Source organism: Suricata suricatta, chromosome 16, assembly GCF_006229205.1.
Source record: "Suricata suricatta isolate VVHF042 chromosome 16, meerkat_22Aug2017_6uvM2_HiC, whole genome shotgun sequence".
NCBI lineage: Eukaryota > Metazoa > Chordata > Mammalia > Carnivora > Herpestidae > Suricata > Suricata suricatta.
In genome coordinates, this window is record NC_043715.1 from 12840388 (window position 1) to 12852164 (window position 11777).

The 11777-nt window shown below is 43.1% G+C and overlaps 1 protein-coding gene across 1 annotated transcript in view; it reads right to left on the reverse strand.

The window, feature by feature from the left end:
- The window catches only part of HYDIN (HYDIN axonemal central pair apparatus protein), a 417349-nt gene that overhangs the window by 291759 nt on the left and 113813 nt on the right, over positions 1-11777 (reverse strand). The window contains exon 7 of the mRNA XM_029925166.1: positions 557-756. Within this exon, the coding sequence (XP_029781026.1) occupies positions 557-756 (200 nt within the window). The remainder of the gene's footprint in view (positions 1-556; positions 757-11777) is intronic.

Below are 11777 nucleotides of genomic sequence, written 5' to 3' on the forward strand. Positions count from 1 at the left end.
AAGAGAGACCTAATGGAGAACCAGGGGGAGCGGAGGAGGGAGAGAGAGTTGGGGAGAGAGAGGGATGCAAAACTTGAGAGACTATTGAATGCTGAAAATGAACTGAGAGTTGAAGGGGAAGGGGGAGGGGGGAAAAGGGGTGGTGGTGATGGTGGAGGGCACTTGTGGGGAAGAGCACTGGGTGTTGTATGGAAAACAACTTGACAATAAAATATTGAAGAAAAAAAAAAAAGAAGAAAACTGATATACAGCCAGTAATAAAATTCCCCATCAAAACACACATATTTATTAACAGGTTTCTCTATGCTAAATTAGAAAGACTTTTATCAACATTTCAGAAAGACATCCATACCCAAACACAAGTTACTCAAAGGTAACCTTGAATTTGGGTTTCCTCTCGGACTGAAGAAGTTTGCCCTATATCAGTACAGTCTCTGAGCCTTGCAACCAAAGACTGTAACAAGCAGTTCCATCCTGACTGCTGTTCCAGCAAATTACCTGTGCTGACTCGATTTAGCTATAATCAATCAAAACCGAGAACTGAAGGAATGCATACCTATGAGTTTTGATGCGGAACACAGCATCTTTGTTGCCAATGTTTCGCACCAGCAGGATCTTCTGAGTGCTGTATTTGACAGGGCAAGTGGAAAAATTTAGCTTGTCAGGAAAATCGAGGATGGCTCGTGCACCTCTAGCTTTGATGGGTACGATAAACTTTTCTCTTTCCGTTATGCAGGTCAACATATGGGCATAATCCTATGGGAGAAGGGTACAATTGTTATTTGTGGAAATGCCAACATGATCAAGATAACTGGGCAAGAAATATGGCCATATGCTAGCTACCTTGCAAAACACTTTAATGTATTCTGTGAAAGCTCCTCAGACAATTATAGATGTGGCCCGCCTGGGTGGCTCAGTTGGTTAAGCAGCTGGCTTCAGCTCAGGACATGATCTTATAGTTTGTGGGTTCAAGCCCCACATCGGGCTCTGTGCTGACAGCTAGCTCAGAGCCTGGAGCCTGCTTCAGACTCTGTGTTTCCCTCTCTCTCTCACCCTCCCCTGCTTGCACTGTCTCTCTCTGTCTCTCAAAAATAAATAAAAGACATTAAAAATTTTTTAAAAAGATAATTATAGATGTGCTTTCAATGAGATACTCTTTTCTGAGAGAAAGAACAGTTCAAGTGTCAATGCTTACAAGTCAGTGGAGAAGTTCAGTTTCATGTGTTTTCCAGGTATTAGAGAGGAGGGATGGAAGCCAGTCAAGGGTCAAGTTTTCTTTCTTGTCTTTCTTTTTTTTTTTTGAGAGAGAGAAAGAGAGAGGGCACAAGTGAGCAAGGGACAGAGAGAGAGAGAGAGAGAGAGGTTGAGAGAGAGAGAGAACCAGGGCTCACCTGAAGTGGGGCTCAAACTCAACCAGTGTGGGACTCAAGCTCACAAACCATGAGATCATGACCTAGGCCAAAGTCAGAAGCTTTGACCCACAAAGTCTGGGTCAAAGGAAGTTTTCTTTAGGTCAAAGGAAGTTCACACCAGTTCCTCACATCCTCCTTCTTAACGCCATTTATCCTTCAAGCCATCATATTAATGGCTCTAATTTATGGTCTCTCTAAGCCCATGATCCGCAACATGACTTTGCAGCTTCTCCATCATGAGTGCGGCCTATTTCTCCATCCCATGCTTTGACCAATGGAATGTGGCAGAAGTTATGATGTGCCAGTTCTAGGCTGAGGCCTCAAGAAGTCTTGGGCAGGGGTGCCTGGGTGGCTCAGTCGGTTAAGCCTATGACTTCAGCTCAGGTCAGATCTTACATTCGTGGGTTTGAGACCTGCATCAGGCTCTGTGCTGACTGCTAGCTCAGAGCCTGGAGTCTGCTTCCGGTTCTGTGTATCCTTCTCTCTCTACCCCTCCCCCTCCCATGCTCTGTCTCTCTCTGTATCAAAAATAAAATAAAACTTAAAAAAAAAAGGAGTCTTAGGCATTTCTACTCTTGCTCTCGGAACCCTGCCACTGTGTGAATAAGCACTGTCCAGCTTATTGCAGGATGAGAGCCCAGCTGTCCCAGACAAGTAAGCCATGCCAGACCATGCACGGGCCCAGGTGTGTGACACAGCCCAACCTAGATAAGCAGAATCGCCTGCCCGACACTCAAGTGGGCCCAGTCAAGACCAGCTGAACCAGAGTCTTGTGAGCAATAATATTTATTATTTGAAACCAATTGGTTCGGGAGTGGTCTGCTACTATGTACAATAACTGACTGATACGTGGCCCAGTTTAACTCTCATCTCTCGTGCAAAACCATCACAGACCATTCTAAATAAAATGCTGAGGTCCAAGGCATAAATCTTCCCCAGCCTTGGATTTAAACACAACAGAAATACTCAATTAAGTTGCCCCCTTGTGTCATTTCATAAGATAGAAAAATAGAACTCCTATCTCAATGTACCAAAGAAGAAGTAAAAATGGAATACTCAACAACAAATGAAACTAAATATAAAAGGAAAGTATTAACAGTCCTCTCAAGAATAGACCAGAAGCTCAGAAGTTGCTATGAGTAGAATTTGTTATCTAAACCAGACTTTTTTTTTTTTAAGTTTTCCCATCACTTAGCACCAAGGCAACATTGGAAAATGTAAAGTCCACATTGATTTTAAATTCCCTTTCAGCAATCATGTAGTAAATAGTATTAAAAGGTAGAGGTTTTAGAAAAACTTGCTCTGACCTTTCTGCAGAGTGGGAATGGGGATGTGTGACATACAGATTGACATATCCACCTGGCCACGCACTCAATCTCACATAACCTGCAGGATGAGTATAAAGCAGTGGTCCCCCCGATATGTTTATCCATTCAACCATGTTAAGTGTTCAGGGACATGGTATGGAGATAGGTGTGCAAATACAATGAAGCAGGAAACACAGACATGGATGACTTCAAGCTTACATAACGATGGAGATCATGGAAAGTTAATAAAGCATATCTAATATACAATGTAAGACATATAAAAATAAAGATAGAAGAGCTCGTGTGACAGAGCCTTGTGCACCTGCAGTGTCTCTGTCTCCCTGAACTCCAGACTCACACCCAGCTGCCCAGTCAGCGTCTCACTGGATGTTCATCCCAAACTTAAGCAGATTAATGCCACTGCCTGCAGTCTGGCACAGACGCCCTGGCGAGGAGGACTGGGGCTGAAATCCAGCCCATTCTACTCCAACTGCATCCGCCCGGAGGGGAAGCCTTTTCTCATACCCACGAAGGTGCCACAGTGCCATTGGAGGTCCTGCTCATGGCCCATTTTCCTCACTACCTCCCCATCTCAGTACTGATATCTCCATCGTTCCAGAGGCCTGGACTTAAAGCCCCGGAATGAGGCATTCTTAATTACTCTGTTTCTCAATTTCTTAGTGAATTCTGTACAACAGACCTTCCAAACACACCCAGACCATGATTACTTCTCATCTCTGCCCTGCCACCTGGCCCCAGCCACTCCTATCTTTTCTGGGCAAAGTGGACCCTACTTCAGCCCTGGTTCCCTTACAGTCTGTTTTCCACACAATCCCTGAGGGGGTTCCTCGGGGGAACTTGTTCCTCTGCTCAGTGGCCCAAGGTGAGGCCCGTGAATGCCTGGCATCCCTGTCACTTCTCCAGCCACAGCTCCTCTCCCGATTTCTCACTCTGCTCCACGAGAGGTGTCCTTGCTGCTCCTTGAACATGCTAGAACTCCTCCTCCTCCAGAGCCTTCAAACCCAATGTTCTTTCTGTGCAGAACACACTTCCCTCTAGTCTCTCCTATAGCTCCCTCCCTCACCTCCTTCAGGACTTTGCAAGGCTCACTGCTCACTGCTCAGTGAGGCCTCCCTAACAGCCCTATTTTAAACAACTCCACCCTCTTCTGTCCAACCCACCCTTTCCTCCTGCTTTAGTTTTCCAAAGCATCCAACCCAGCATATATTTTACCTATTTGTTGAGTCTATTGTATGCCTGCCCTTAAAATCTCCAACATCAATATGGACTCTATCCATTGTATTGATTTCCTATATCCAGTGCCTAGCACAGGGCCTAGGACACAGTAACCATTCAACAATTATTTGCTGAGAGCACAGAAATGAGTAACGCAATCTTGGGCAGTGGTGAGTGGTGAAAAATGAAACATCAGAAGGGGATGGAGAGTGATCGCTTGCCTGTCCACATGGCACACTTAGGAAGGGCCTCCGCGAGTGGAGACATTTCAGCAGAGATCTGAGAGAACTGAGACCTGAACCATGTGCGGATGGACGGCACTCTGGGTAAAAGGTGATTTGGAGCCAGTCGTCAGAGGTCAGGAAAGGTTAGAGACCCAGCAGAGAGGTTGTAGGTGCCAGATCACACCACACCTTATAAGCCAGCTGGGACCTGAAGATGGTCAAAAGCATGCTGATGCCAAAAGCTGATCATGATGGACCTGATTTATGTTTTAGAAAGTTCACTAGCTGCCAGGTGGGCAGCAAACTCTAAGAGGCTAAAAGGAAAACGAGGCCAGTTAGGAACCCTGCAACAGTCCGAGCAGAGAGGACAATGACCTAGCCGAGGGGAGTAAATGCTTCATCTAGCATTCGGGGAGTAGCAAGCACTCCTTAAACACTAGTTGTCATTAAAATGTTGTATTAAATACAATGAGTATAAGGCATATTGGAAAAACTCAACTTGTTTCCTCTTATTATGAGGATAATAATATGATAACCCTGATGATAATAATAATAACAATAACAAGAATATAAGATAATTTCAGAAAGCAACAAGAGCTCTGAAGAAAATAAAACATGGTAGAGTGATAATGTTGGAAGGGGCTGCTTTAGGTGAGAACAACCAAGGAGGACTTCCTGAGGAGGTGACCTTTGGATGGAGGTCTGAACAGCAAAAGGAGCCAGTCAGGTGAGATCTAGGAATGGATTGTTCCCAAAAACAGGAACTGGCAAATGTGAAGGTCTTATGGTAAGGACAAATAATAAATAAATTAATAAATTTACTTTATATTAAATTAATAGACAGTATTCATGAAATTTATTAAGATTGAGTTGTTGGACTCTTAGTCCTTCAACTGATTCTAGTTTCTAGATGGTAATCCCAGGCTAAAAAATCATGCTATTCAGAAATAGGGGAGTACACATTGCATTAAGCATACTTGATCCTAGAAAATCCCACAGAATTCCACCAACACAATAGCCTAGTCTGACTACATTAGGACCCTAAAGAGAGAATACTGTTTTCATTTTTTCCTAGTGGATCAAACCCAGCAAGCAAAGGTTTTGTTGGGAATTAGGAACTAGAAAGCTTCTGGCACATATGGAAACTTAATATTAACTGAGGATTTGAGAGAAAAAGATGCTACTGAATCCAGAATGAGAGGTGATCCCAAAGTAATTTGTCTTATTTTATTCTCTATTTACATGTTCTCTGCTTTGTTCTATGAAGAATTGAAGACAGCTTAAAGTAGTTTAGGAGGCTAATTGAAATATTCACAGAATTGTTTTCAAATCGTTTCAAATTTCCAAATGAGGAAGATTTAAAGTTGAATCTGAATTACATATTTTTTTCATAATCAATTCAGTCATAAAAGAATATGAAGGAATTCTTAAACAACTCCATAAAAATGAATTCTAATCTCTGAAGTTCTGTATTTAATATGACTATATTAGATTATGTAATATACAATTATATATTGCTCTACTGGCTTAAAATTAATTCAGATGTAATGCCTGGGGAGGCTCTGTCAGCCTTCAAGCTAAGCAATTACTTTAGTTTATATACTCCCTTCCACTGTATTTAGATTCAGAGCAATCAGGTCACCGTTCAGAGCCAAAATATTTATCCCAAACTCTTTTCCCTCTACTGTGAGAGACATGAATTACTTTCCATCCTAAAATGTTATCCTTCATAACAATGCTCTCCAGATGAAACATCCAGTCTACTTTTTGTCCATGTACTTTTCTTCCAACATGCCTACCCTCAAAACTTTAAAAAATCAGCAACAGAACATGAAAATGGAAGATCTTACTTTCTGAGAAGTAGAAAAAAATGAATCTTGATTTTATATTAGCTCCATGATAGAGAGCAAACATGGCAATAATTAAGTCCTTTAAAGTCTCAGGCAAAGGAAAATAGTATCCTCTCCTGCAGGAAATGACCCTCCAAGCAAAGCCAAGCATGATGTGGTTAAACCCTCAAAATCCTCTTTTTTTTTTTTTGTTTTTTGCCTTCTCTCCATTCCTACACTTGATGGGAGAACGGCTCACATGGAGTAAAACTAGAACTAGATTTGATTAGAACTCAGTGAATTTAATATTTGGTGTCCCCAGAAAATGTTATAAATTCCCTAACCAGTTTAAGTATTTATTATATATTATCTTCTCAATCAGAAGCACATCCTTCAAAAGAGAAGATTCAGCTCTGAGGTCCCGGTAAGTTTAAAAATGAGACTGGTCGGGCACCACGGGCCTGATCCTCTACCACTCTGATTCTTTCTTTGACTCAGCTGGGTCTCAGCTTCCTGACGGCAGCTATATTTCTCCATCTATTCAAAGAGAACAACCTCTGACCTTCGGTGTGAAAAGAGACCTGAGACTTCCAAATTTATTTTGACCATTTTTATCCTTAGTGTACAATGATAATGTGGCTACTTCGTGATTCATGTAGAAATTATCCACTTAAGGTAATTAATCTCCACTGTAACTTTTTGCTTTCCATGTTACCCTTAGATCTACTAATCCACCTCTACCTACACCATTGTACTCTGCCTTCACTCCTGTTTCTAAGGTCAAATTCTGTCCTTGTATATTAGACCTCATTCCTTCTAGCTCACCCCATGATTTTCCTGAAACATCAATTTTCCTGCTTTACGGAACATCACACATCAGCATAAACAGCTTCCTCTTAAATACTAAATAATCTACTTTTGATAGTTTAATTTTTTTTTATGTCTTTTATTTATTTTTGAGAGACAGAGAGAGACAGCACGAGCAGGGGAGGGTCAGAGAAAGAGGGAGACACAGAATCCGAAGCAGGCTCCGGGCTCTGAGCTAGCTGTCAGCACAGAGCCCGATGCGGGGCTCGAACCCACGAACTGTGAGATCATGACCTGAGCCGAAGCCGGCCGCTTAACTGACTGAGCCACCCAGGCGCCCCTAAATAATCTACTTTTGAGCCCAACATCCATCTCCAGCCCCATTTTTCCAATTACCCTTTACAGCAAAACTGCTCACAGGTATTATTTATACTCAATATCACCACATCCTTGCTCTCCATTCTCTCTTCAATTCATCCCATTAGGCTTCTGTACACAACATTCCACAGAATCGCTTCTTGCCAAGGCCACTCATGGCATTGCCAAATCCAATGGCTAATTCCACATCCTTATTTTATTTTACTTTTCATAGCTTTGGACAGAATCCAAAGTTGATCTCTCCTTCCTTTTTGAAATACTGCATCCATTTGCAATTCCAGGGCACTGTAATCTTCTGGTTTTACTCCTACTTCATGACCACCCCTTCTTTTAGTGTCATCCTCCTTTTCCCAGCCTCTCCTTTTATGTACAGTCACTCTCCACATCAGCTCATCTACCCCTTGCTGCAAACTGTCATCTTTTACATGATTTTCAAATCAACATCTCTAGCCAACATATCCCTTTTTTCCTAGATAATTGTGTCTAGCTGCCTATTTGGTATTTCCACTTGGATGTCTAAAAAGGGAAGATCCAACTTAACTTATAAAAACCAGATTCCCTGGGGGCGCCTGGGTGGCTCAGTCAGTTACACATCCCACTTCAGCTCAGGTCATGATCTCATGGTTTGTGAGTTCAAGCTCCGCATCGGGCTCTGTGCTGACAGCTCAGAGCCTGGAGCCTGCTATGGATTCTGTGTCTCCCTCTCTCTCTGCCCCTCCACAACTCACGCACTCACTTGTTCTCTCTCTCTCTCAACACTGAAATAAACACTAAGAAAATAAAATTTTAAACAAACCCAGATTCCCTGAATCCTCCTGATTCCCTACCTTACTCCCACCCAGTTTCACAACCCTGCTTTCCCTCCACTTTTCCCTATCTCAGCAGATGGTGCCGCCATTCAGTCAGTTCTGGTCAAAAACCAGAGTCAAACTAGACTTTTTTCTCATACCCTCTATCCAATCCAGGAGCAAATCTTGAGAGCTCTACCATAAAAATGTAAATCCTTTCTCCACTTACTTCCCACACCTTCACTGTCACCACCTTAGTCCAAATCATACAATAGCTCTTATCCTTGCATTAAACAGGGTTCAGTTCTGCTACCCATGACAGGAAACAGAACAAAATCAGAGCAACTTAAACTAGATAGACATAAGTTTATCTCTCTCCTGTAAACCAATCCGGAAGTAGGCAGGCCAGGTTGGCATGGTGGCTCCACAGTGTCACCAGAGACCCAAATTCCTAAATTCCTGCTCTACCATCCTAGCACACAGCATCTATCCTCAATGTCACCCCATATAGCACAGTAATTCTTGGGATGACAACTATTTCTCACATCTAGGCTACAGGCCAAAAGGATAAGGCAAAACGGCAAAACAAAGCACCCGAACGCTGAGTCAGCTTTCAACTATATATGCTTGGAAGTCGCACTCACATCTCACTGGCCAACACAGATGCGCATAGCTGCCAAGGAGGTTGGGGGAATGCAGTCTTTTATTTCAGGCAGCAGTGAATCCAACTGAAATTTGGGACTCTCTTACCAATGAAAGAAGAGAAAACGGATGTTCAGGGTGGGCCAGTGGCTATTACACCTCACACTCCCTTTGGTCTAATGGGAGCAACGAGACTAATGTGTAGCAACTGGACTAATCCCCTAATGTAATGCAGAGATGTCATTTGTAATAAAAATCCCCCAGGGTAGATAAAGGGAAAGGATTCAGTATTTATCCTATCTTTCCTGCATGAGCTACACCTCATGATCCTCACTGGATCGTTATAAGAACAAAACAAAATAGAACAACAGACATCTTTGTGCCTTTTGACGTGATACAATAGGAAGTACCACATTACTAAGAATTCTTGCCCCCCACCAAAGTCAAATGTGAATCTAATCAAGCCTCTAGATCTAACTACCAGTTTACAGGAAACAAAAGGGACAGAGGGCCATTCTATATCTGATGGGGATGTACTGAGCACCTCGTTGGATCCTGATTTATGCAAACCAAGTTTTAAAAATACATACATATATATAACATTACAATGTGTTATATACATGTATATATATACATTTATATCTATATAAAAATATTATATATGTAAAGATATAAAATCTTAATGTACACCTAGATAACATAAAATATGGTAGCATTTTTCTAGTCTTCTTGGACCACAGTCTTTAAATTTCATAGTAACAAACCAGAAAAACTATTTTGACCACAATTTATATATTTCCTTAAAGCAAAACTGAGCAATAAAATTGCTCTTCAAACTACTGTGGTCATTTCCACATGACAATTCTATAGTAAAGAGACGCTTTCTCAAGTCCAAGAAAGTACCTAGTTTTGCTTTCCTACCAAAGCCTAGTATTTCTTATTCTCCCTTTAAAAGTAAAGACACAGGAGGAGGAGGAGGCAAAATGGCGGAGAGGAAGGGAGCTCTGTAACTTCGTCCGCCCCCTCTATCGAACTCAGAAGGACATTACTCTTATCTGCAAGAGTGGGAGGAGAAAATACAGACTCCAGAAAGAAGACAACCTCAAAGACGCCTGAGTGAGTGTGAACTGGGGAGACTGGAAAACGGGTCAGCCTGAGAAGGGCAGGGGAGGGGGGAGCCCCAGCCCAATGCGCAGAGCCCCTGAGAGACAAAGGGAAGAAAAAGAGAAACTGAACACGCTCATAGTACTGTCTCTGTAGAAGAGATAAAGAACTTAACTCAGGATGGAGAGAAAAACTCTCACCCCAGGTATAACTGCTGAGCTCGGGGAGAGAAACCTGTCCCATACAGCTGGCGAATTCTTCCTTGGGCTCTGGCATTGGCGCTGACCCAGGACAGCACCGAAAGGAAAAAAAAAAAAAAGCAGGCCCTTCCCCTGCACGGTGGCCTGTGGGAGCGCACCTTGCCTCCAGCAGCAGCAGTGCGAATCCCAGGTGGCACCGGGAAAAACAGCCCCCACCCCTACGCGATCCCGGCAGGGAGTTGGCGGCAGTGGCTGTGGGAACACTCCTCCCAGCGGCAGCGCGAATCCCAGCCAGCGCCAAGAGAAACAGCTCCCTCACACTGAGAGATCCGGAATAAGAAGCCGCCGCCAAAGCAAGTGCGTCTCATCTGTGGTAGCATTAAAGTGCATGGACTAGGATTTTGAAGCAAGGTGGGCCAGGGGCGCCTGGGTGGCTCAGTCTGTTAAGTGTCTGACGTTGGCTCAGGTCATGATCTCAAGGTCGTGGGTTTTAGCCCCGTGTCGGGCTCTGTGCTGACAGCTAGCACAGAGCCTGGAGCCTGCTTCAGATTCTGTGTCTCCCTTTCTCTCTGACCCACCCCTGCTCACATTGTCTCTGTCTCTCAAAAATAAATAAAAACCATAAAAAAAAATTTTTTTAAATGAAGCGAGGCAGGCCTGGAAAATACACCTTGGCTCTCACGCGGCACAAGTTCAGATTCATAAGAGTGGCTTGCAGTGCCTAGTTCCAGCAGAGCTTAGGGTGTCGCCATTCTTCTCTCCCCAACCACGAAGGCGGGGCCTCTGAGAGCAGCGCCCCCCCCAGACCTACCTACAACAAACCACGCCTATCCACTAGTGGGAGGTGCTGCTTTTTTGTATTTTTTTTATTTTTACTTTTTTTATGCTTTTTAAAATTCTTTTCTATTTTTACTCTTAATTTTCCTTTTTCCTTTTTCCCCCTTTTTTTTCTCTTGCCACCAGATATATTCTCCCTTATCTCATCCTTATCTCACCCCTTAACTGCTTATATGCTTTTAGACTATCCATTGTCCTTTGTTGTCTCTGTCCCCCTATATTTTTTTCTTCTCTTCTTTTGTTTTCTTCTCTTTCCTCTCCCTTCCTTTTCTTTTCTTCCTTTCCCCTCTTAATTTGTTTGTTTGTTTATCTGTGCATTTGCATGCTTTTGTTCCCTGTGTGTTCATCTGTCTGTCTTCATTTTCAGGGCTACCCCAAGAAACAAGCCAAAGTATGCAGGACTGAGAGTCCCAAATATCGCTGAGTAGGGAAATAAAATAATCAAAGGCACAACAAGAGAAACTGAGAGACACCATAAAAGAACGCTTCCTGAAATGACAGGCCCTGGACAGTCAATAAGCCTCCTTTAACAGAGCAATACTAACAGGTGCACAGTGCACAACGAACTAAACTCCATACACAAAAAATGAATGATCTGCTGAAGAAATGGGCAGAAGACCTGAATAGACACTTCTCCAAAGAGGACATCCAGATGGCCAACAGGCACATGAAATGATGCCCAGCGTCACTCATCATCAGGGAAATTCAAATCAAAACCACACTGAGATACCACCTCACACCGGTCAGAGTCACTAAAATGACAAATCAAAAGACTATAGATGCTGGCGAGGGTGTGGAGAGATGGGCACCTTCCTACACTGTTGATGGGAATGTAAACTGATGCAGCCACTCTGGAAAATAGTGTGGAGGCTCCTCAAAAAACTATCAAAAGAACTCCCCTATGACCCAGCAATAGCACTGATAGGGATTTACCCAGGGGATACAGAAGGGCTGATGCATAGGAGAACATGTACCCCAATGTTCATAGCAGCACTTTCTACAATAGCCAAATC